Genomic DNA, 26,921 nt, shown 5'->3' on the forward strand with positions numbered 1-26,921 from the left:
AATGTGAGGGAAGGAGGCGCCTCTTGGGTCACATCAAGTCCTGTCATGTCTACGAAGTAGGACAGGCTGCCTACTAGAGCCACGAGTGTCTGCAGGTTGTAGCATGAGAATAAGTGACGGTATTATCAGGCCCCCTATGTGGAGTATTATGGTGCCTACCTGCTGGAACTGGATATCAATGTGTGCTGGATACAGTATGAGATGCACAGAGAGGCAGCGCTTTACTTCAAGCAGCATATCTCTGTATGCCACTGAAATGCAGTAGTGCAGTGGGGTTAACGCATGTGAAAAACCTCAAGTAACCAATAACATCTGGTGATGCGGGCTGAGCCTGCCTTTTGGATGCGGGGGACAAATACCGGCTTGTGTCCGGAAGTGGAGCTGGTAGAAACTCCTCCTTCAGCGAGACGACTCCCCAAACGTGACAGATAATATATCTAACAGGGCCGCATCGAACAAATAAAGAGATTCACAGAAAATCCAAATCTATGCATTAAAGCATATGCTCCCAACATGGGAGAAGACGCTCCTGGTAATAAGTTATATGAGCCAGAAAACTGGGAGTTTTCAGCTTGACGCATAAACAAAGAGAGAGAAAGAATCTGCGGGTAGACGCCGATCAAAGGAAAAACGTCGGTTTTGATCCCCTGCTGGTCTATTGGTGGGTCTCTATGTTTGTCACTGATTAGTGTCTGAATACTTACGGGCAGGTGGTCGAAGTCATCCACGGTGCCCCTCGGCCTCACGGTGACCCTGTTGACCTCGTTATGCAGGCCGTCCAGCAGGAAACGCAGGAACTCCTGAGCGTCCTGTTGGCTGCAAGACACCAGCAACAGCCTTGGTTACATACGTTGACTACCAGCGGTGTCATGCCCTCGTATCAGTACCGCACATGGCGCACAGCGAGAGAGAGAGAAGCATCAGAGGACGTACTTATAGCCCACAAATCTGGGAGCGTATCTCTGGATCTGGGTTTTGAACTCAGACGGGCTGACCGCCTCGCTGCTGGTCGACGTCCACATGGTCTGGATCAGCTTGGCGAATTCTACCAACACACGAAAGCCGAAGTTAATCACAAGGGAAAACATCACTGGTAACGTGAAGAAAAACTCTTTCCCCTTACTTAGTAAGTAAAACACACAGTGTGCCTCTGCAGCTCTCTCAAAGATGTTTACCTCTTTGTCTAGAACAGATCTACTTCCATGCAGATCTAATTTAGAGCCAAACAGCTGCTGTGTGTGAGGACCTGTTGCTTTGGCCTCTAGGGGGCCCGAGTGACTCATGTCTCACCTTCCATGAGGGCTGTGTTGGTGCGGCTGTTGTTGTTAAGGTCTCTGCGGTGCGAGTTGTGCAGGCAGTAGTCACGCAGGCTCTGTGTGTTGCTCAGACACTGCAGGATACTGTTCATGAAACACTGTGGGGAGACAACAACATAAACCACATGAAAAGATGCTTTCTAAACAAATGGCACAAGAGCGTCCCTCCAGACGCGTTACTCATCACTCCTTATCGTCGCATCGCTTCATTTCAAAGACATTTTCCAGTGTTTTTGGGAAGCGACGCTGATGGAGTCGCAGAACGCACTCCCTTTATGTCAGGAGCCCTCCGTCTGCCCTGTTGCCTGGCAGACCTGGTGCCCCACCACCAGATAAACCGCGCTCAGCATCGACACCAACAGGATTTAAGGAGCACCGCAGTGAACCACATAAGAATGAGATTTTAGACAGTCGAAGAGCGGAGCTTTTCCCGTTAAAGCTGTCAGCGTTTGACTTTCTCTAGAAAATGTAATTATAATCCGTTTATTATGGAGATAAAGGGTGCGCTTTAAGCTTAACAGCCTGTTTTACCTGCGTTTGAGACTTTTATATTGAAAGAAGAAAGGAAGTAGATCCTGAATTTGTGTTGTGCTGACAGTCGACAGTCAGACCGTAGCCGATCAGTTTTTTAAACACTTCAACCGGTCGAACCAGAACTGGATCAGTCCACACCGTACAGGCAATCTTTAAAACACAGTTTCTTCAGCTATAAATGAAAAACAGATGCTTTGTTTTGGAGTTATCTTAGATCAATGCTTGGTCTGGTCAAACCTGGACTGAACTATTCTAAATTGATCACAGATTATTTAAAACACAGCTCTGATTTATCTATTTATCTGTTCAAAACCTATTTCTGAAAACAGAACATGGGAGCCTAGAAAAGGACACATAGAGATGGAAGGATAAGGACAACTTAGATCTGATAATAATAATATTACATAATGATAATAACAATAACTGGCTTTTTAAACTTGATTTCTGCTTGTGAAAACAAGAACATAGGGTTTTATAGTTTCCCTGGCGTATTGCTAAAAGCTTCTCCTGCTGGTATAATCCTGTGAGCTGGATTTATGGTTATACCCCATAACGAGACAACTGTGCAGTGGGACATGTAGTTCAGAGTAGAATTACTTACAGTATTTCCTAGGTTCTTCAGTCCCACCAGGCCTTGGGCACTCTTTGAGTTCTGAAAAACAAGAAAAATACAATATTTAGCATCCTAACCCGAGGGGTCACGTGTTCTCTATGAATCTGCAATCCACAAAGGAGAGTCATCCTGCAGTGGCCCAGCATTCAAAGGAATCTCAGACGCTCACAGAGATGCTGCTGGGCTGATTTGTTCCTTTCTGTCAGTGAACCCTTACACAGAAGCTCACCATAGAGGGGGGTGGGGGGGGGGGGCCCACCTGGCTGTGGCTCTAGGACTGACAGCCAGGCCAACTTTCCTGGTGAGCATCACCACCACGCTGGAACACGCTTGTCTTTCATCTCGCCATCACTTGCTCTCCTGCCGATGCCTCCCAGATGGCAGAGAGCGGATCAACAACAGAGGTATCCATGGAAACGGACTTTAAGGCTTTTCGTTTTTATACGGTAGCTCTCCCATAGCAACAAAAACTCAAGTGGAAACGGAGATCTCACAAATCAGCCAATGGCCCCGCATACTCTGGAGAACTTATGTCATCAGTTGGTGCAGATAAATGTCATTACATAAGTTGAGTTGTTATATAACGGAGCAGCTAAAGGAAGAGCACAGGCAGATAAGAAATGCCCCGGTGTTCCTGACAACCAACCAGGAGCTTCAGATCAGCGTCACATGACTCAGACCGATTTCATTTTTCGCCAACGTCTACACAGGTCTGTCCGTTTCTGCTCTGGTCGCAGTGACAACACGCAACGTGAGCCGCACGTCTGCAGCGGCGCGCTCTGTCAGGCCGTGTGATCCTGCCCGGCCATCAGACGCACAGAAAACAAGCTAGCTGACAGCGAGGACGCCAAGCTGGCAGGATATGCTGAGCTCCTCTTGTACTTTCTGGGCTGGAAAGCGAGTGTGGAGCCGGCGGCCCAAAACGCCGGTCACCTGATCTCACCCGCTGCTGAAATCTATCTCCCTCACATGCTTCTTGTTCCCGTTCGCCTGTGGTTTAGCTCCCATTATCCAAACAGGACCACCATGAAAATGGGCCAGGTCCAAGGAGAGGCCACCCGCGGCGCCTGCTCGTGTCGCCGTGAACCGAGCGTGAGAGTTTGTCCTCGGTTCTCGGCGCATTAACTCAGCGGAACGAACACTGAACCGTACATGACCCGATGTTGCCGGCTTGTTATCGTCTTACGGGAACAGGAAGCCACCGAAGGCTGTTCTGAACACAAAGGTGAGACAGAGTCCCCACCCTTACACCACTGCGGCTGGATGGTTGGGTACCTTGTGGACGTGACCTGAGGGCCGTCAACAGTCGGAGCGGCCGCACAGATTCGCAGGCAGACAGCACAAGCAGCAGCTGACAGGCCGGGTGGCCTCGTTGACCCGGAGGAGACGTCCACTGAGACGAGCGGCCGTAAACCTGCCAGCACTAACGGGGTCCCAGAGGGGCAGCCTGGTCTGCTGTGCATCAGCAGCAGTAATGAAACCAAGCGGCTTTAAAGGACATCATGTCTGACGCATGACTGCTGGCTTCTCCCGCATGCTTCAGGCTTTTCTACGCACATGTAGAGCGCGGTTAGGGTTGGCTGGCCCCCGAGGCTGAGGCCTACAGCTCCTTACACAACTCTAATCTCAACAATGTCGATAAAGTGAAGATTATTTTTATGCGCTTTGCATCGATCGTCCCATCAGTATTGAGTGATTACTAACAGAGAAGCCAACCGGTACAAAAAGATGAAACACTGCAGTGGCTTCAGCGCTAGAAATGCATATTGATTATACGTCCCTTAAACAGATCTTCACTTATTCCAGCATCTATTTGACAAAAAAGGGAACACAATTTGCTTATTTCATAAAATTGTAAATACATATAGGCAGTAAATGGACTGAACTTATATAGCGCTTTTCCAGTCATGCTGACCACCCAAAGCGCTGTACACTATAGCCACATTCACCCAGTCGCTCTCACTAACACACACACATTCATACATACACCGAGACGCAGCTCGGTAGGCAACTTGGGGTTAAGTGCCTTGCCCAAGGGCGAATCGACATGTGGCAAGGGGAAGCTGGAATCAAACCCACAACCTTCTGGTTGCCAGACGACTACTCAACCCATCAAGCCACAGTCGCCCAGGGGTAAAGGTTCAGAAATCAGTGATAGCTGGGACCTTTTGTTGACGGTAGCAGTCTGGTTTGGTCTAGACCTCATTAGCTTCAGCCTTAAAGTCCAATTGCTATTTATACATTTATACTAAATGTAGATGGTACTGCAGGTAAGCGATTTCCTGCTTATATTACATAAACAGAAATAAATAATGAACTAGCCTTCACAGTATATCTACATTCAATGGTTTTCCTGTGCTCGGCTTTTTGTGCTTTCCTACTCCAAACCTCTAGAAACAAACAGAACACATAAAACACGGACTCCAGAGTATCCATCTGAGTTAGGGGAACCGGGCTCACTTCTGCAGGGTATGTGGACCCTGGGTAATCAAAGCAGGGACCGTCTTTGTGTTCATGGACAGGATCACAAGGTGTTGTCAGGGAGACAAGGGCATCTGACTGAGCTGTTTTGCCGATGATGTGATTCTGATCGTGTCTTCAGGTCACCATTGTCTGAGCTCACTGAAGCAACAGGAACGAATTATGATCCCATTTGTAGCACACGTATATCTACAAATATGTTCATTCTCCAAAAGAATTAAAAAAGGCACTGATTTTTATGCAAGTCTCTACGTAATGTCGATGGTCAAACAAACTGTCGCTCTGGTAAGTAAAACAGGGCCGATATTAATAACCAATGTTTATTTCCATCTTGTTGACGTTTGTGTTTCTGGATTGGAAAGGAGTGGCTCAGCCAAATGGTTTTGTTTGGGCAGGTAACAGGGACAGTGATGCAGCAAAGGATTGTGGGGTATCTAATTGAACCAGAGAAGGAATGTCAGCGCCGGTGCGGTGGTTTTTTCACAGTGTTGAAAGGGTGAGGGGAAATATGCTGTAATATCGAAGTATCGGTTATCGGCCCATAACAGCGATAATAATATCGATACCAGCCCAAATTATCTGTATCGGTGCATCCTTGATTACATTATTTCTAAATGTTATTTTATTTTTCTGAATATTGTGATTAATTACGTGGCAAATCAGCTCTAAACCTCCCTAATCAACAGACACCATCATGCACATCCACATTATTAGCAGTAAGGCACTCAGAGCTTCTTCAATCACTGATAATAGTTTTTATTTTTTTTTAAATATCTTTTTTACGCACTTTAAACAGTAGAACTGTGTCTATTTTGCAAGCTTTCAGACGGGACAGTGGATCAAAGCGAGCGTCCCCCTCCGGAGGTCTGCTGCCGAGCTGGAGGACGTTCACATGATTGCAAGCGTGTTCTGTCTGTCGGTCCCTAATGTGAGCCTGCAGCTCATCTAGTTATGACAACTGCCACAGAAAGAGCTTTTTACTGTTACATAAATAACCCTCCTGCCATCTGTCTCTTACAGAGGAGCCGTGCACAGTCAATGTGGAGGAGGAAAGAAAAAAAAAATCCACGGTTTAATTAACTGCGGCTTATCTAAATCCTCCTTTCTGTAAATTCCCAGCAGCGAGTGGAGCAGATTATTAGCTCCGGCGGAGAAAAGTGAACACAGAGGCTAGCACGTTCTGCCCATCGCCCGCTGACTGATGCTGAGGACAGGAGGCCTGACCAACACAGAGGCTCTACTCCATCTTTGCTTTTATTTCCACACACACACACACAGATCCCCACCAGTGGAACGTGTGCATCTGCAATCTGCTGCACTCTGCGGAGTGACGCCACAGTCGGCCCCAAAAATAGCAGCTCGGATTTTGACAGCCGCCGCTTGTCCGCACACAATTGGCCGATGGACGTCAGGGCCGTCAAACAAACGCCCCTGTCTCCGTGGCAACGCCCCTTTCTTTAAACTTTTTCCCCCCAAAAAAATTTGTGGGAGAGAGAGAGAGCCAGAGGACGATGTGACATCACAGTGATGGGGCTGAGTGTGTGACTCAGTGTGTGTGTGTGTGTGTGTGTGTGTGTGTGAGAAAGTGAGAGTTCAGAGTGGGCGGAGGTGTCGGTGAGCAAATGGGAGCAGATGTGATGCGTTCGCACCCGGAATCAAGTCGGAGGGAGGCTGATCACAGAAAACAGAAACACACAAACAAAAAGACACAACAGATGAGTGGGCGTGGCACCGAGGCGGCCGCCTGCGCCGCCATCTTGAATCACAAATGATGTGGTTAAAGAAAAAAGGGCGATTGATGGCGTTGCTGTCGGTGAATTAGGGACTGAAATCTGGTGGGACTCCCCCCTGAAAATGTCTTTAACTAGTGTCAAAATAACATTTCTACTCCTTTGGTGGGGAAACCCAGTCCAGAAACGAGGGTCATTGGGGTCTCATCTCATGTCCCAGCCTGTGTGTCAGCTTCACACAGGCCTGGACGGGGAATCTGGAGCCTTTGTTTACTGAGCAGTGCGACTAACAGCATCTGTGTGTGATGACTCAGGAATGCCTGCCTCCTGCCATGCTTCCAGCTTGCGGCACTGCAATAAAGACGGGTAAATAAGCTGCGGTGATTCTGCTCTGCTTCTCCGGACACAACAGGATATTTAAAGCGGCTCAAGATAAGCATGTGAGGAATTTACTTCATCTGCCTGAGCTCAGTTTAAGTAAAAACTCGTAGAAATGCCTTTTTTTCTTCCTGTTAAGCAACGCCAACGTGTAGTTGAAAAGTGAACATACAGATATTTGCTTCATGTCTACACGAGGGGTAAAGTTCTTGGAGCTGATAAATGGGCTACCCCCCCACGTGAGCACCTGGGGCTGGCGCTGAGGTCTGGACCGCTGGCATGAACACCATTTCTGCCGCTTTAGATTCGTTCATAAAGCTCAGACACAACTTTTAACCAGAGTCTGGACACAGCGGACGATGCTGACGACTAAAGCTTTACATCATGAACCGAGGCGGGCCCTTATTTCATGTTTCAACTGTGTCCCTTGGTAACAAACATTTGTTTTTAAATGATACAAAAAATATTCTCTACATATTTTTTATTCACTTCAGTCGTCACCATATATAACAAATAACTACAAACTGGTTGAATTTGTAACTCCCTCAACAGTCAAAGGGGTCAAAGTCCCTCTCTCTTATAAGAAAAGAACCAAAACGTCGTTTCCACCGCCCCATCAGCTCCATCAGCCAAATGTGATTTGCTTTGGGTGGGTAGAGTCCAGACCCTGGTAGTCCAGAGGTGCAGCTCCTCTCATTCTTTCCAGGCAAAGACAAAGACTCGCTGACCTGGCAGCGCCATAACAAAGACGTCCGTGGTAGGACACAGTGTTCCTGCTTCCTACACACTGTCCATGTGAAAGCCCATGTTTCTGCAGAAAGTGGAGGCACCATAACATGTTTTGATCCATATTCAATGTGGCAAAGTTTCCTTAGAAATCTGGCCTAACAGGCCACGGCGCTACAGATAGAGACAGCTCACCCTTAAACAGCGGCATTAGAGCTGCGCTGTTTAATGATGCTGACTTTGAGAGGAAACCTTCCAGTTCATTGCTGCTGTCGGCTAGGAAGAGTTTGTGGTGACTTACGACACGTCGGCCGGCTCAGAGGACAAACGGCGGAGCGCCGGGTTTCACCCTGGCAGACTCATCATGCCGATGCATTCTTTTAAACCCAACTGTTTTAGTCTCTTTCTGCCTCATTTTGATGACGTCTGCGACCCTCAGCCTGCGGGGAATCGGGTCTAGAAGACTGCATTCAAGGTACTGGATGTTTTCCACTAAAATGCAACGTTTTATTGGCGCTATGCATCTAATTTAAGAAGCTACGGACAGTTTTAAATGTCACTTCTAGCCATTTTGACTGGGTTTTAATATCGAAGTAAATCGTGACGTCACCTCCGCTCCCAATGGAAACACTCATTGACCTCTCACTGCAGGAAGGCTTGAAAAAAAGCATCCCCAGCCCTGATTATTACAGGTATTAAAGAGAAGTGCTTCAAATCACAGATGCTCTATTCATAAATGTCCGCAGCCAGAGCGCCACGTCTGGAAGCTGGGCATTAAAGCCGAGCTGGACTGTTCTCCCTGAAGCCGGAATGAGAGGCAGAGGAAGGTTAGAACCGGGTCGGCCCTGTGGAGGTTAAAGTCTGTCCGTAAGCCGCGCTTCAGTGCATCTGAAACTGGGAGACTGCTGGCAGAGCAGGAGTGGAGCGGATGAATGATCCATGATGGTGGCTCAGCTTTCAGGTCAGACTTCACAGGCAGTCGGAGGAAAACAACATCAGCAACAGATCCCAGCGGCCGGAGGCTTCCCCATTTTTACGCCGAGTAAAATCTGAGGAGGTCGGCGTTCACTGCAAAAATGGAACTAAAAATAAGTAATATTTTCTAAAAATAAGTGTATCTGTCCTTGATCTGAGCAGGTAAATAAGATGATCTGCCAATGGAATAAGACTTTTGCACTTAAAATAGGAACAATTCATCTCCATCATCTTATTTCAACTGCAGGATGTCTAATGATCTTATTTTAAGGGTCAAAATACTCATTCCATTGGCAGATGATATTATTTACCTGCTCAAATCAAGGACAGATACACTAATTTTAAGAACATTTTACTTATTTTTAGATCCATTTTTGCAGCGTTAAAAGCGCCTGATGTTTGGTCAGTAAGCGTCCCCCCTCGGCTGACACTGATCTAAACGTGGAGGCAAAAGGAGCACGATGTAACAAGACGGGGTGACTTTGGGGATTTCACTTAACGTCATCCTCCATCTTTTTCTGTTGACCCATTCAGGTGAAGTCAACGTGGGCCTGACGGAGCGGCTTGTTTAACACCGTGTGCAGCTGATCTGAGCCTCTCTGAGGCTGGAGGCGGTGAGAAAACAACAAGCAGAGGACAGGCTAATGAAGTAGAAGCTAATGAGCCCTCCGGGGACGGCTTTGTTCAGGACTACAGCGCGGGACAAAGAAGCACTCTACTTATCTCTCTCCCACCTCATCTCAATCCAGACCTGAAATCATAGCTAGGTGTAAATAGTAGTTTCCCAACGAGCTGAGGCCCGTGAGTAGAGCCTTAGATGGGCAGTCAGAAGTAACTTTTATCCCGGATGTCTTTTTAACCTGATCCGCCCTGACCCGTGTGAAAAGTGAAAAACCCAATGGGTGATTACTCTGCGATACCAGAACACATCCAGATACATCCCTGTTCACTCAGGCTGCAGGAGCTGGTCGGTTTGATCTGTCTGAGACGGCAGGTCCGCCTGTCATGGTGGGACCTACGGCTTTTGGAAATGTTGAGATCTGTAGCCTCCATAGGACATACGCACAGAGAGGGATGTCTCCAGTTAGTAAACGTGAGCCCACCCGTCACGCTTATCGCTCAAAACGGGTTCGTCTTTGTTTTAAAATACTAAGAAGCTGCTTTTCAGAGCCTCTCACACCGCAGGACGATGTCGCCTCTGCTCCAGATACAACCGATCGAACAAAAAAGTTCATTGCTGCCCCTCTTTTATCTGCTTGTATTTGGGCTCTTATAGTGAAATCTGGTTTGGCTGAAATGGGTGTTAAAAGGTCAAAGCTTAAAAAAAACACAAAAGGGCTGAAATCAGAGTCATCCTGAGCAGTGTGTCTTTCACACAAACCGCCTCCTGAGAGGAGATCTTTTGGGTCGTGTCGGGATCCTAAGACAACAACCGAGTAGAAACAGATGCACGCCAACAGTGCTGAAGCCAGAGCTAATAGGAATATTGGAATCACAGCGATGGACGTGTTCCTGACGAGCTTCCACAAACAACAACAGACTGTCTGCTCATCCCTGTGTCTCTATGGGCCGGTGAGCAGGCTTCACACCTTCGGCAGGGTGCTCGCCTCCACCTGGCAGCCCAGAGAGGCGCCTCCTGATTGGCTGGCCAGGCGACAATGTGAGCCGGAGCGGTGGAACAATCTGTTCTGACTTGACGGCCCATTATAAGAACCCTCCGGTTCTGGCTCTGACAGGTGAGCGTTTTATTTCTCTCACTGCAGCTCGCTGAGTTAAGTGTGTGCACACGAGACAGCGCCGATGCAAATTAATCTATAACTCTGTGAGCCAATGAGCTGCCCTGCTGGCTTCAGACGCCCTTCACCCACTACCTTCACTGGAGGAATCCCAGAATGGCTCAGATAACCAGCGGGGAGCACGTGGCCATGAAGCAGCCCACCGGCCTCTTACGTAACAGCTCCTCTCTGCCTGCCTCCCACCTTCTCCAGAGCAACGGACGCCTCGTATACGGAGAGGAAAAACTCACGCGCAGAGCTGCCAGAGCCAACTACTGACCGACAGGACCGCGCTTCCACCTGTGCGGCAGCCTGGAACCCCCGACACCGGCCTGCCCTTAAACACAACACCCTACACCACCAGCCCTGACAGGTGGGCGGACAGCAAACACGGCAGCTTCAGTGGGATGGAGCTGAAAAGATGGCTGCTGACTGGAACCGGCCCATTTTCAACTTGCTCCTCGAAGCCTCAAAGCCTTTTTTTTTTGCAGCATCTCTTCTCTCCCACGGCGGCGGCGCGTCGCCTCTGACCTTAATAAACGCTGAGCAACATCAGAAAAACATGCCTGAATATTCCATCGGCTACACTGACAGTTTTTACCACATAGCTGCCTCACGGTTCCCTTTTTTCCCCATCATCATCACGTCCATACCGCCGTCCCAGAGTTCTATGATCCTGAGCATAAATGACAGCGGAAGTCCATCAGACAGGCCAAACGGCTCGCTGGCACGTCAACTCCGTGTGCACGGGCCCTGAGGTGGTAAAATCGACCCGATATCGCGTCCAATCAGTCCTCTTCGACTGCGCTGATGCACACCTTGAGACTGTGATGACCACCCTGGTTACATAAAGGGTGCAGCTGGAGAAAGCACAATTACATGTTGTAATGCTGTGGTTATCATCTTGAAGCAAAACCGGAACAAAACTGGGATTGGTGTAGATCTGATTTAGCTTGGACCTCCTGCACAGGATCTCCTGCACAGAGCCACCTCCGTTATAGTGCATTTATTAGATCATCTCAAAGTCAGACGGCCTGATATCGTTGCCTCTGAGGAGAAGCTGTGGCAGACAGCTGCCCTGTGGCAGAGCTGGTGCGCAACGGGACCAGCTGCACACAGCAGCCATTTCCAAGCCCCCCCCCCCACACCGGGGAGACATTCAGGACACGTCTCCTTGTCAACGTGCACGCCGGGGCCTGTCGACGGGGAGCCGTGGAGGACAAACAGGGGGCACAGGGGGACAGGAGAGGACAGGAAGAGCGGGTCCAGCAGCGTGCCAGCGCTGGAGTGGCTTCTAATGTAGTCTGTCGTTACGTAACAGCAGCTGGCGCACCAAGCAGCTCTCCTCCACACCGTAGCCCTGGAGGTCACATGCAGGCACAAGTGCTTCACACTTCCAGTTTCGAGCATTTTCTGCGCCGCTTTTTTTTTTTTTTTTTTTACCCTTCTCTTCTTTTGCCGGGAAGAATGCAGACAGCGCGGAGCCTTTCTCTCTTACGCCTCTAAACGGCGGCTGTGTGATAAAACTGTGACCAAACTGCATCTGTCAAGCAGGAGGAGGAGGGAGGTCGGCTAAAAATCACAGACGCACCGAGACGCAGAACCGGAGCCAGGCTCCACGCACGCAGCCAGCTCTGAGAGCCTCCCGCGGGCTCCCCGTCCACGCAGCGCCGCAACTCTGAACATTTTGTTCTCTCGGCCTCTCCTCGCTGCGCGCTCCGGGCGCCCCGATCAGAGAAGCGACTCACAGCTGGATCTCTGCCTCTTCAAGGGGCCAGTGGCCCGGCAGCGCCGTGTCACGCGGATTACGCTCCGGTTACATAAGCGCTGACCTGCCTGGCGGAGCCCGGCCATCCTGGCGCGGCTCAGAGCGGCTTACCGCGGCGAGAACACGCACTTCTGGGCTCCGCTGGCGCCCGGGACGCTGGTCCTCGGGTCCGGTGTCAATGCCCGGGTTAAAGCGGCCCCTGTGGGCTGTAACTGCGTGGTCTAGGGGGTACCGATCCACGCTGCAACAGAACCCCCTCGACCCAGTCAGCCATCAGCCCCAGCTGACGGGGTGACTAACAGGCAGCGGCTCTCCTCCCTCTTACCTTGGCTTGGTTAATGAGGAGCCCCACGAAGGTGGACACAAGCACCGACCCCGACATGCTGCCCTTCCGGCGCATCTCCTGCTTCAGGAACGGGAAGGCGGCGGCGGGCGGCTCCTCCGGCACCGTCACCGTGTAGGACTGTCGCATGCTCGGCATGCCGGCGGCAGGACGGCGCTCTTCTACCGGGGCTCGGTGCTCAGGCGGCGGCGGAACTCTGCGGTCCTGTCCGGGTCTCGTCCCGCGACGCTTGCTCGGTGGATGGAAGGAAGCCTCGCCGGCGGCTCCCTCTCATTCATTCACCAACTTTACGCGCAGACGTCACAGATCGGGCCAAATCCACAGGAGCCCTAGCTGTACTTACGCCACAATAACACCGAGGGGCGAGTAAAGAAGAGAGCGTGTGACCCGGGGAGGATAGGTCCAGGTGGAGCTCGGAAGCGGGACCGACTGCTGGGTCACTCGGTGTAGCGCGTCTGCAAAGAAATAGTAATACAGGCGTTTTGGCTCCGATTCCGTTTTACAGAAGCTGCGGGTCCGCCTCTTTAAAGTCAGCCTCCAACAAACGTCAGAGACCGCCCCCGGCCGTCCTCCTGACGTCACGCATCATCTCTGAGAGCTGGACTGATGCTGGGTCCAAGGAGACCGCTGTCTCCTCCAGGGTGAGCAGCGCGCACGACTGTTCTAGAAGAATGCATCAGCAATGGAGACGCTTTTACTGTTTCTCCTCTTGTTTGCCCGTTTCCGCTTGTTTTTTTCTTAGACCGATTTTAATATTAGACGAACATAACGAGACAAAAAACTGCATTTTCAAAATGATGATCCAAGGAACAGAAGCTTTCCAAAGCCAATCTGAACCTTTGTGGAAAAAAAGGTTACTGTCCCCAAAACCTAATTAGTGCGTGGCCCTTTGGCGGAAACAGAAGCCATCAAAGCTGAAGCAACCCTAAAAAGAGTTTTCCATCATTGTGAAAGAATGTTCTTTGCAGAATTGATGTAATTCGGCCACCATGGGTGGTTCTGGAGCCCGTTTAAGGGTCGTGCTTATTTTAATTCAGAATTTTGACAAGGTCTACTACTTCATTGAGTGTTTTAACCATTCAGGGTGGGCTTGGCGGTGTGATTTGGATCATTATTCTGCTTCATAACCCAAAGGCGCTTAAACTTGGGCTCACAGACTCAAAGCTGGACATTATTTTTCGGTGTGTTTTGAACTAAAAAGCAGAAATAATGGATTCATCAATTACAACAAGTGGTCCAGGTCCTGAAGCAGCGACGCCACCCCAGACCACCGTCTTACCCCCACCATATTCAACCGACATCACGGCAGACGTAACAGAACGCACGCGGCTGATTATTCTTCCATGTAGGGACAGGCTGTTTCGGATTGTTTAAGAAATAAAACCATTTAAAATCTGTGTTTTGTTCTTACTCTTATAAAAATTTGTGATGATCTGAAACATGTAAAGAACAAAAAAACAGTGGAACTCTGTAAGGCTTTCCAGCACTGGAGCTCTTGGTTCTCACACATTTAGAACAAGCACCAGGTCTCTAAATAACTTGTTCGAAACCCACCGCCCTGTCAAGACATCTAAAAACAATTTGCCACCCAGGCTGAACCTTTTTCTGTTTTGTCACAAGACATATAAAGAAGTAAGTAAACAATTCCGAGTCCCGAACACCTAAAGGCAGAAATCCAAGAATATAGATGGATTTTGCTCACCATTCCAGACCAGAAACAAAACCGTATGGCTGCCACATGTTTGAATAGTAGCGACAGCTGCCGTAATAAGACGTTGATTTATTCTGAAGCAGCAAATATCTACCACCCACAAATACATGCACAACCTGCACTCGTCAATCTGATTTTCAAATGGAGAAACACACAGCATCTTCAGTGGGTTGCTGTTAAATTACATGGGTGGCAGTAAATAATTCAAGGATCTTTGAGGATAAACGTTCACTGTCTCATAGGTCCCCCCCAAAACAAACAAACAAACAAAGCCCACACACAACTCTGTCTGCAGCAAAGATCAATTAGATTCAACTGCTCATCTCACTGGGTCTTCATGCTGATCTGTTCCACAGTAACGATAACCTCCTTTGTGTCTGGATGGTTCACTGAGAGCCACCAACGTGCCGCCGGTGGCACCCGTACCGCGGCTGGTGAACCACGAGGACCTACAGGCTCATTAAATGACAGCAGTCTGGCCCGGTGGTTTTAAAATTAGACTGCATCTTCAGATGGAGTCCTTTTTCAGACTTTGGTGACTCATCACAAACAATGGCGAGGATTCAGCGGGCGTTTATTTCAGGGTATCGTAATGACAGGTTGATTATTGTTCCGACGCTGTCCAGGAACAAACAGTCTGTATTGCACAGGTTTCAGCTGTACAGCGTTCTAAATGTAACCGTGTAAAGGCGTGGCTGCCCAGACATAAAGCACAGAAGTCTACGCTGATTCATAAAAGCGATGTCCTTCTTTAACAAAGACGAATCAAGTCTTTTATTCCAATATCTCAGATGTATAGGTTTCAAGGGGAGAACAACTATTCGGTCTTACAGTACACTCTCATTAAGGACATACTGGGGATCCCACATGTGATTTATGTAGAAATGTCATACTGTACATGGTTCTTAGTCCATTTTACCCAAATTAAAGCTGTAATCCAAAAAATTTCCTCCAGATGTTTCTGTGCTGGGGCGGTTTTATACACGGAACCTGTAAAAACCAGAGACTGGTACACAGACAGGGTGAAAGGACACAGGGAAGTATGGTAGAAAAGAAGGAAAGACACAAGAGATAAAGTGCGAAAGGATAGAAAGAAGGATATCAGTGGGAATGGATGGAAAAGACAATAAGAAGGGGAGAGGAAAGAAAGGAAAGACACAATGAAGAACAGAGAGAAAGAAGATAAAAAGGACACCAAGGTAGGAAAGACAATTAAGAAAAGTAGAGAAAGGCCATGAGGACGGAAGAACACATTTTTGGGTGAAAGAAAAGAACCAAGGAAACCAGGAAGGAGGGAATTATTAAATAAGGAAGGACATATGGAAGTAAAAACACAATGAAGGATAAATACAAGGAAGGAGGGAAGGAAGAAGGGAAGGAAGGAAGAAGGATGGAAGGAGACAACTTTTAGACAAAGTTGCTTAACAGGAAGTCAAAGTGTTTTGTTTTCTATTGCAAGTCATGTGCCACCAATGCTGGTCCCCATGAGGGCTGTTTGATCTCCTAAAACTGAAGGAGGATCACTTCCTGAAAATATCCTCCAGAAAAGAGAAACAGTTTTGTTTCAGTAGTTGGTCAGGTCAGCAGAACTTCATCAATCCCCTAAAGGACAATTTGTTCACTGCTGCCCAGTCCATGTTTAGTCACTTCATATTCATAAAGATACCAGATGAGAATAAAGCCCATCAATGTGTAATGATCCAGCTGCTACCAGATGATGGCATCATCGATCAACAATAGAAATCTCATTTATAAAAACAAAAATGAAAAAGAATAATTAATGTCTGCGATAGAAATGGAGCTGAGAGTCTGAGTGACGTGCTACAAACACAAACCATTTCTGCTTTTATTTTGGCGAGCCGAACACAGGACTAGTTCTTGTGAAGGGTGAACTTGGAAAAAGCCTGACACATTGATGAAACAGCAAAAACTCTTAGCTGTCTCCTAACTTGTTTACCAGCCTGTGGAGGACACTCATCGATATGTCTCAGCCAAAGTCACATCGAGTGCTTAAGCTTTTCCAAGCAAGTAAACAAGTGAGTGCATGGACGAGGTGATAGAGGATGGATCTGAGTCAGAAGGACTTGGTGTTTTAAGCGGTGTTTGATTTGTCTTAGAAGTCAGAGCCCAGAGTGACATTACAGCCCGGTTGGGAGGATTCTGGTTGGAAGGTAGAAAATAATGGGATTGGTTAATTGTTGTGGTGGCTAACTGACAGCAATTAGCAACAGAAGCCAATAATAATGTATTCCTCTTACTTTTATTAGCTATAACACAAAAACGACATGTTCACAAGTGTATATACCTCACAGCACCTCATGCTCTGCTGGTTTAAATAAACCATCAGAAGTGCTCAGAGTTCATATAAGCCACCTTCACTGCATTTTGTTTGTGTGGAGCCATGTTTATCATTACACTTGGATTTGGATTTGCTCCGACCTCCCCGGCTGAAACTCCGACTTCAATGGGCTTTTCTGGCTGCATTTCACACTGGTAGTAGTGGCCCGTACTTTAGAGGGCAGTAAGACCTTTTCCTGACTCACAGGGTTTTCTCCAAGAATGTTTTTTTAATCAAAGGAAATCAACAGAATGTGCAGAATGAATCTCACCTCCCAGTTCCTGTAAGTAACAGTGAATGACCGAAATGAGAACGATATAAACTTTTGGTAAAGTCCACCCTTTTCTCATAAATGAATCAGCTGATCTCGGCCTCAGTACAACAAGCCTCTGTGTGTTGAGCGTGGATGTGAACGTAGTGAAAGAAGTGCAGCATGTACCCAGCAACCAGCTTGTGACCGGGACTCCAGTGTGTACACAACAAACAACCAAGGAGCACATTCCACCAGCAGGTTGTGTGTGTGTGTGAGTGAGTGAGTGAGTGAGTGAGTGAGAGAGAGAGAGAGAGAGAGAGAGAGAGAGAGAGAGAGAGAGAGAGAGAGAGAGAGAGAGAGAGAGAGAGAGAGAGAGAGAGACCAATGTCTAAATCTCTGAGCTGGAAAACTACAACTTTACAAGGGGGTAAAGAGTCCATGTCTGGATTGATATCTGAGGTGAGAAGTAGACCATGGTGGTAGAAAAAAAAACTTACAAAGTGTTTTTAGGAGGATCATTATCTAACAGAGGTCAGACTACATAATCCAGTACGATTAATTGCCGTCAAGTATCCCAAAAGGCTCTGAGGAGGAAAACTAACAATGGCTGGCCAATTGATTGCATTTGCTATATAATCGTAATTTCCAAATCGCAGAGGTCTGCAATTTTTGGCTACGTAACAATTAATGGATCAGGTGCGTCCTTTAGGAAATGTTTAAAAAGCAAAGTACTGACCAGCATGTCTCCACACAGAGAGCCCCCCTACCGAGTCTGGGACTCGAACCCAGGACCTTATTGCTGAGGCAAGAGGGGTAACCACTGCACCTCCGTGTCGCCCACACTTTGGGTTAGCCTCCACATGGAAGAGAGTCTCAGCAGTGAGATAATCTAATTTATTATTTGTTTTAGAGTTTATATAATCATACTGTTTTACCAGAAGCTTTCAGGAATCTCACCACAGCATAAAGTACAGGTCACACTGTTTAATACATGGACTTGTGAGTTGGTTGCACTTTATGTTCAACAAGGATTGATGTCCAACTCAACAGGCTATTGTCTTGAATAATAATATTCTGATTAATAAAACAGGCACATATGTTGCTTTAAATTGTTCTTGTTAACAAATATATTTATCTACAGGGCATTTTGTTGCTTGCAGTTAATGCAGAGATTAAATCGAAATTAAATCACAGTTATGGTTGAAATATGTCACAATTTAGATTTTTGGTAAACACTTAAAGCCCTAAAACTAACATTGCGTTTCACTCTGATATTATTCCCATTGGCGAAACATGGTGGTGCAAGTGTCGTCCTAGCCGTGTTTCCATTAATGTCTTATGTTTTATTTTTTATGCACATTTTGAAGTATCACATTGGAAAAGGTTGATGGAAACTTCCTCAGTTCCGCAAAAAAGTTTTTACGCTCGCTTGAGGTGATTAGTGACTTTTCGGAAAAAGAGGTAGGGCCTGATTTTCCGAGATTCCCAACAAGGAGCACTAAATCACTTGGGCAGAAAAACAACTGAAGGCAAAATAAGTGGGTGTTGGATGCGTTGGACAGGATGTGCAAAACCAGCTCGGTGCGCCTCATTTAAATGAGTAACTGGTGTGTACTACTGGCCGTAGCTGCTGCGGAAGAAAGTTGAAGTTCCAAGCAATGTTTTTCTGAACGCAATGCGACTCCGAAACGGCCGTCACATAATCTCTGCAGACACCCAGGACGTACAAAATAGTTTTTAATGAATGGAGAACGTCAGCTATTTAACCTTTTCTTTTCATTAAAGACAATACTATGTATCATTTAAAAAATAAAGGGAAAAAAAGTTTAGCTGTGTCAGCAAAAGTTCTGCAAATACTGTTCAACTAAACAGAAGATAAAACTTGTTTTGTTTCTGAGGTTAATAACATAATATTACCGCTGACAGGCTGTTAAATCATTATTCTATTATTCTTCCCAGATATTCCCATAACATTTATAGAATTGCATTTCTTTCTCCGCATTTTTGGTCAGCATGTAACATCACCGATACTAGTTGACATGAGAGAACCTCTCTCCATGTGTGTCAGACGTGTGGTCCATGCTAGTTTGCAACCTCCACTTCCTGTTTATTACAGACATGTGAAACATCAACCTTTGACGAAATCATGCCTGCGTAGCCTCCACCAGTAGATGGAAACATGCCTATAAGATTAACTGTTTTTTCAACATTTCTAAAGTTAGCTAAAAATCCGCGTGACAATTGGATGGAAACGTAGCTACTGTGTCTTATTTCTACCAGGGGTAGGGTAGCAGGTCAGACTTGATGGGAAGAGGGATGGAGCTGAATAAAGGACAATTCTGAAAGAAAAACCTGCTAGAGCCTCCAAAAGACCTGAAAGTGAGGGGGAAGTTTACCTTTCAGGTATCATGGTCCGTAGTACTTTGATTTTGTATTCTGATTATTTTGTGGGGTTTTATTTCACAAGGCATAATGTATATAGTCCCTGCCTGTATGTATGTGCTGATCTGAGGGGTCCAGTTTAGTTACTGCATTCAACCATAGGCCTTCATTTCTGTTTTATTTTGAAACCCTCCTTTCGTTGAGGTCCAAACATTTTCTCCTTGTTATTCTTGCTATTTCTTTGTCCCCTTTTGGTTGGTATTTTGACTCCTTCTCACTTTGTACTGTGCTCTGCTTTGGGTTTGAAAATGGCTTTCGTCTCTGTTTACCTTCAGTCCCTCCCTTGCCTTCCTTCTCAGCTACAGCCTGCTAACAGTGACCACCTGCTCCTTGTTCAGTAATCACCTCTTCAGCTTCAATATCTCTCATCAGTCTGGCAGCTTTTGGTCAGATCCTTCTGTTACACTCCTGTTTGTGCCAGTTTTTTTTCCCCATAGAGTTTTCCCCAGCGATTTTTTCCCTTTGATTACCTCCACTAAATGCGTTTCTGTTTTTCTTCAGTATTCTTTTCTTCCATTGGTATTGGGTCATACGAAGATCATCTTAACTTTATTTATTTTTGCTTTTTTTAAGTGTGATTACAAAAGAAGAGCAACAGAATAAAATAACATTTTAAATGCAGCTCAGTGGATGGTTGTGCTATTTTTAGAACAGGCTTGAGGGCTCCACATGTGGTCCTTTGGGGCTACCGGGTGCCCGTGGCCACCATGTTGGGGACCCCTGCTTTAGAACAACCTCTGTGTGTTTCTCCAGGCCAGCCTTCTCTACCCTCTCTGCATCTGTATCCTTCACAAACAGAATTCCGACACCAGCTGGGAAACAACTCAAAATATACTGCCACAGCTATGGAATGGTTTAGCTCAAAGCTCACGCGTTAAAATGGCCCAGTCAAAGTCCAGATCTATATCTTATTGGGAATCTGTGGCAGGCTCTAGATGTAGGGACATACTGACAGACTACAGAAGACTTTTTACTGCAATTGCACTGAAAGGTGTTTTTAAAAAGAATGGCAAATTTGTGCATCATTTTCCTTCCAGCTCACAATTTTACTCTACTCTGTGTTGGTCTATTGCGTAAAGCCCTAAATAATTCATTAAAGGTTGCAATTTCTGTGTGACAACAAGCTTTTGCAAGGCACTGTGGATAAATCAGAGAAGCTGTGCGGACAATCTCCTCACTCGTGTGCTTTATGTAGTTTATGAGCAACTAGAGGAGATCAAAATATGTTACAGTCATTTATGGGCACTACGGCAATGTGCTGCTACACTGGGAGTACAAGGAAGATCTCTGTATGAGGGAGTGTTTCAGGACAGAACTCCCTGTCAGTGTACCAGAACTTGATGAAGTATACTGTACATTCACTGGACAAATAGAAAGAACAGAGAGAAATATTTTGTTTGCTACAGTAGAGCTTCCGTTAAATGGTTATTTGGCCAGTAAACAAGAAGCAGACCTGCTAATTATGAGAATCAGAGAGAGGAATTTATAAACCCTTGACCATTTCTACTTACCGGTGTATGACTGATGGTTTGGTGAAATACTTATCAGTGTTCCTGTTTGTAGCACATTAGCATGTAATTGCTGAGGGAAACAAAATAGAAGAAATACAACCGAACCTGATTTGTCCTCCTTATTATTAGTCAACCCTTTCTGTGCAAACATGTGTGTGTGTGTGTGTGTGTGTGTGTGTGTGTGTGTGTGTGTGTGTGTGTGTGTGTGTGTGTGTGTGTGTGTAGGGTAAAGTGGTTTGGGGTGGTGACTGGAACAACAGCTGATTGGTTACAAGCAAATCAGCTGGGTATTTTGGTTTGAAGGACCCATCACAACGCTTAAAGCATGTCTTCTCGTGGAGACCCACACTGTATGTCGCAACATGCCGCTGAGTTTAGTCCTTCAGTTGTGTTGAACTGCATCTTCTACACAGATAACGGCTCAATCATCTGCAGCTATGTTAAAAAAAAAAACACCTCCCTATCCTTTCTGAGAACGCAGACATGTCTAACAGCATTACATTCATCTGAGGCACAACCATGTTCCCTTTATTACCTTTTTCTGGACCTTTTAGGCTCTGGTCTGATTCTTTTTAAGTCCTGACTCTTAGGTCTCACTGGTCAGGTGAACTCTATGACATGATGGAATTGGCAAAACTGCCAAATTAAAGCATTGAAATCATATTCTTGGCCACAACGACTGTATTAATAGTAACAGTCCTAATTTTTTGGTTAGACATGCTGTGCCAAAGTGGGCCGAGTTCCGCTTTCTGACAGAACCTCTTGGTTATAGTCCATGAAATGACTCCAAGATTAGAGAACACTGTCCTGACAGGACATCTATGTGAAGAACAGAAGTCAGAAATACCTGCACAGGCTCTGCCATAGCAACCCTGACCTTGATAAGTAGGTTAAGACTAAACTGAATGGAGTGTGTGAACGTGTCTAAGTAGTACTCTGTGCAATTATAGAACTTGAAACCTGCAGTTTTATATTTTCAGTATAAACAATAGTATGCCACCCTGGACATCAAGATCCTGATACAGGATAAGTGGTGCTGTGCAAAGCCTTACTCAGCTATGTAAGTGTAAGGTTCCCCCACAGACAGTCTACACGCTGACCTACAAACCCAACCAAACAGGCTCACAATAACAGCTTACAAAACTCAGCCAATAAAGTGTTGACCCTCTTTGGCAGAGAACAAAGAAAAAGCTCCATCCTAACCCAGACTGTGGGTTTTTCTTTCTAAATCAAACCATAAGCCACCTGACCAAGAAGGAGAGCGGAGAGTCACATGGTTTAGACTTATTGTTAATGTTGTGCAACAGAAAGTCTAGACACAAGGCCCAAACAATCAAATCTACCTAGGCTAAAAAAAAAAAAAAAATCAGGACATGGTCCACCCAGCCCCACCACCTTGGTCTTATTGCCCTTCAGTGGGAGCTGAAGGAAGAAAGTGGGAGTGAAAGGTTAGCATTGTCTTTTCGATAAGCTGTTATCAACCACAAGGTGAGGTCACAATAGTCCTTTTGTGAAATTCCTAATCTAATGTTCACAACTGAATACAATCACAGATTTCTAAACAAGTAAAACATTTTAGCCAGTTTGTCTGAAGATTTATCTGAAGGGGACCCAAGAAGTAGCATGAATTCCTAAAAAATGAAGCTCGATCATATCAGCAAGTACTGTATAATTACTAAATCTATCCAAAGGCCACACTGTTTGTCTAAATGTGTATTAGTAATAAACAGGAATTATTAATATTACTAAGAGTTTATTGAGCTCTAATGGTGGTAAAAAGGCACAATAATTCTCATCAAAGCTAAGCCTGTCCCGCAAAGCGCCATCAAGTTGCAATGTGTCCTTGGTATGAAGGTGACAGCTTCCAACTCTAGCGGTGGTTCTTGCACAGGTGGTGGCATGGGGGAGCCCTTCCTTTCCCTCCCAATTCCTCCCTCCAACTCACACAAACCAATCTACAAAGAAAACATTAAAAATTATCTTTTTTGTGTTTACACAAGAAGCATAAAGGTTTCATAAATCTCAAGTGGCGTTTTAACAAATCAGTGTAGAGGGGACCAGCTCTGGTTTCACTCTATAATTAGATTTCAAGCCAGAAATTATTACATTTAGCCAAGATAAATAAAAAATGCAATAAAAAACAGAGACCTGATAAAAAACTTTGTTTTGTGCATGCCTGTGTTAGCCCACTGCTTGTATCGCCCTGGGCAGTGAGCCGTATGGCCCATATCATGAGCTGACACTGCCTGACAGCTTGTTCACATGTTTGAAAGTCTTAAGTAAGTAATAAAGTACTTTTGGAGTTGCCTGTAGTGTCAACGGAGTTGACAAATAAAGACAAGCAGTGGTCAGTTCTAAAAGCACCGAAGAGGCCTTTTCCACATTTAAATTGTTTTTGGGTACTCGGTAGAAAGAAAAAACAGAAGCACAGTGACAGATGAGATACCAACAGATTCCAGGTACCGCAATTATACCGCGACTGGCTAGCTGTTAGCCGCAAATGACCCTAACGTTGGTTTCTGCCACATAGCTTCCAACCTGCTGAATGCTAAAGTGCTATTCTCGTGCTTTGTACTGAGTCTGAACAGTGTTTGATCATCAACTCTCAAAATCTAAAACATTCAGACTGATCAAACCTGAACCTGATCATTAGAAACTGAACAGAGAATTTTAAATGTTACTTTCACTCTATTTATGAAGACAATAAAGGGAGAGTTTTCAATTTTGAGGGCATTAGGGCAACAAGCATAGAAAGGTTGGGGGTGTGGTGGCTGGTGGCAAAGGGGTAGAATACGTGACCCATGTTCAGAGGCCTCAGTTCTTGATGCAGTGGTCCTGGGTTCGAGTCCCGCCCTATGGACCGTTGCCACAAGTCTACCCAAGTCTACTCTCTCAATCCCGTGTCTTGCCATCTTATTGTCAAATTAAGGCCACTAGTGCCACAATTTATATTTCTACAAGTCAAACTAGAACTAGAATATTCTACACTAATCCTAATTCTTGTGGAACCTTTCCTCTATTTGTAAAAAAAAAAAGAAATCTCTTTTCGTCTTATTTGGTTCATCATGTATACTTCCTCGTCTCATAAGCTAGAAGTATTGTTACACCTCTAGTTGTACCATATTTGGTGCATATTTGTACACTGACAACGTGCTGCTTACTTCATAAACAAGCTGCACATAATCATTACAAATTTTCAGAAATTCTAAGGAACAGAAAGAAGATGGACTTTGACCCTTTTGATCTGAGTATTTGATGATATGGCAAAAAAAACAAGGATGATTATCGCTGTGTCAACCAGGTGGCCTTACTCATCCCCGAAGCAAACAGCTGCTATTTTTCCTCAGCACAGTTCTTAGAAACCATCAGGATTGGATTTACCTGGCTCTGCCAAACCTATTTTAAGGAGAGTCTTCAACCCTGGCATCAGTGCGACTGTAAACAATCATGCTCCAACCAGGGGAGGAGGATTGGTGTAATTCATGCTGACCCCAGGTCAGTCTTTATGGCTAGTTGGAAAAGAGGACAACTGGAAAAAAAATAAAACAAATGAGAGCTAGGCTGCATTCTATAAACTGCTTGATAAACCAATTTCATTGAGTTTTGTTGAGGGATGGAGTTCAGACACCGATTAGTTGGAGAGGTTTGAGTACCTAGGGTCAATCATCCAAAGAAAGGGATAGTTCAGAAGAGATGTGAGGAAAGGACTAAAGGTGGAGTGAATGCAGATGTGTCTGGAGCTGCAAGAGGGAAGATAATGAGACCTCCTTTGAAGGTTGGACAAGAGAGAGCAGGGGACATTCATAGTTTTGACCAAAATGGACAAAACTAACAGAGCACTTCGCTCTCAGACTGCAGGTCTGCTGGTGGTTCCTAGAGTCTCTAAAAGTAGAATGGGAGGCAGATCCTTTAGCTATCAGGCTCCTCTCCTGTGGAACCAACTCCCAGTTTTGGTCCGTGAGGCAGACACCCTGTCTACTTTTAAGACTAATCTTAAAACTTTCCTTTTTGATAAAGTTCATAGTTAGAGTGACTTAGTTTATCCTGGGCTATCTCTATAGTTATGAGGCTTAGGCTGCTGGAGGACATAATGACCACTTTTTCCCCACTCTGATACATCCTCCTACTACTCTCCAATTATGCATTTTCTGCAATTACCTGATCCATAAATACTATGCTGTCTCTCTGCATGGAAGTTCCTTCTTGCCTAGTGTTTCTGTTTAGCTGTGACATCTTCTTGGAGGAGGTCATCAACAGAGCTACTGCTGCCAACAACTTCATGTTCTCCTCCTAGAGGTGATACACTTAGCCTTTTAGTGTTTTACCCTTCTCCTAAGCTCCTTTCACAAAACACTTGAGGGAGAGATTGAGATCAATTTTGATCATCTCATTGTGTTTTGTGAGGGAAAAGGTACGGCGATGGTTGGAAGTCAGCTCACGTCCCTTTGAGCCCTTACCAAGTGAGGTTGTTATAAGCCCGCATCACCTGACTTTTACAGGGGTAAGCCAGCTTCCTGGGTCAAGTGGGTGGTGTAATTATGAGGTATGGTTTGTGTGACCAATCATTTTGAACAAGTGAAGCAAGAAGATTAAATAAATATACTTTAAATATGAAGCACCAGCTCAGACAAAAACACAGAATGCACCCTGCACTGCATTTATATTTTGTGGTAAAGTCACAGCTGTGTGGAATATCGCCTTTTCCACTTTATGAATACTTAGAGGAAATTCAAAGGTGGTTTGTCTTTATGGGTTTATAGCGGAAATGTGTTGTAAAAGAGGTTATAGCTTAAGCAAGGGAAGGACCTACTGTGGCATATCAAAGTATTCAGCTTTTCATCCCAGATATTCTACTACTGGCTTACAGAACTTATATTGATTCATACCAGTTAAAGCCATTTAAGGAGCTAGTGCTGCCGTTAGCTGTTTACCTTTTCTTTAACATAGAAAGTTCTCCAAGAACAAAGCTTCGTTTTTCACTTGGTCGTGGCAGATGGCCGGTCACACTGGTTCTGGTTCTGCTGCAGTTTTCTTCCTGTTAACACTGAGTGTTTCCTTTCCACTGGCCCTGCACATGCTCGGTATGAGGGATTGCTGACCCTAACCCTAAACCTTAACCTTTACCACTATATACCTAACCCTGACCTAAACCTAATTGACATCTTAGTCCTAAACATAACCCTAGCCCAGAAAGGAGTGAGGACCAAAGAAAGGTCCTCACTTTACTAGTAAAATGCACAAAAAATGTTCTTGCTCAGCTGCAAATACACACACACACACACGTAAGTATAATTTAGACTTTTTTAGACAATCCAATACACATTCATGATTGTGCTCATGGTTCCTGTAATTAAAATGAGTTAAATGTGTTTGGTTCATCACCATTCACAGGCAGGTTGAACGGCATAAATAAAAACGCTCCAATATGTTGCTTGAGGATTGCTGACCTGACGTGACTCAGCTCAGCTTTCAGGACACGGCCGTAAAGTGGAATGCATCAGTGTGAGGTAACACACACCACACAGGACAGGAAACAGTTGACAACCACCAATATAGTCAGTGTGACACAATGACGCCTGTAAATCTGCACACACGTGACATAAACCCATGATTTTGACGTGTGCATCGAACCTGTTTTGACCCGAGGCTCTGCTTGGTAACAGGTGTCTGTGAGAAGTACCGTACACCGTCAGCCGAGCTACATGGGAAATCAGTCCAGGTCTCTGTTACAAGCTGTGTTGTTTCTGCACACATACTACGAGCCTAAAGTTCAGCTGCTGTTTATACAGGCCAGCAGGTGACATTTCTCGTCTAACAGTCAATGACAGACAGTTAGAGAGCTAATTAGAGTAAAACTCCAACGTAAACATGTCGATTCCTCTACATTGACAAGAGAACGGACAGAGCCCTCACCCGAAGGCCCAAACCACAGCGTTCATAAATGCCACCTTGCTCAAGGATACGCTAGACTGGTAACTATTAGTAGATTTGTGTTTTATTGCCTTTAACTGAAGGGGTTTAAAAGAC

The 26,921-nt window shown here is 45.7% G+C and overlaps 1 protein-coding gene across 1 annotated transcript in view; it reads right to left on the bottom strand.

Moving 5' to 3' along the window:
* Positions 1-26,921, bottom strand: part of LOC118556584 (ubiquitin carboxyl-terminal hydrolase 2-like) — a 49,218-nt gene that overhangs the window by 1,876 nt on the left and 20,421 nt on the right. The window contains exons 5-8 of the mRNA XM_036150120.1: positions 2,452-2,502; positions 1,291-1,414; positions 934-1,045; positions 705-816 (exon numbers count right to left, since the gene is read on the bottom strand). Coding sequence (XP_036006013.1) covers positions 705-816; positions 934-1,045; positions 1,291-1,414; positions 2,452-2,502 — 399 coding nt within the window. The remainder of the gene's footprint in view (positions 1-704; positions 817-933; positions 1,046-1,290; positions 1,415-2,451; positions 2,503-26,921) is intronic.

The sequence above is a fragment of the Fundulus heteroclitus genome, chromosome 18 (assembly GCF_011125445.2).
Source record: "Fundulus heteroclitus isolate FHET01 chromosome 18, MU-UCD_Fhet_4.1, whole genome shotgun sequence".
NCBI classification, from domain to species: domain Eukaryota; kingdom Metazoa; phylum Chordata; class Actinopteri; order Cyprinodontiformes; family Fundulidae; genus Fundulus; species Fundulus heteroclitus.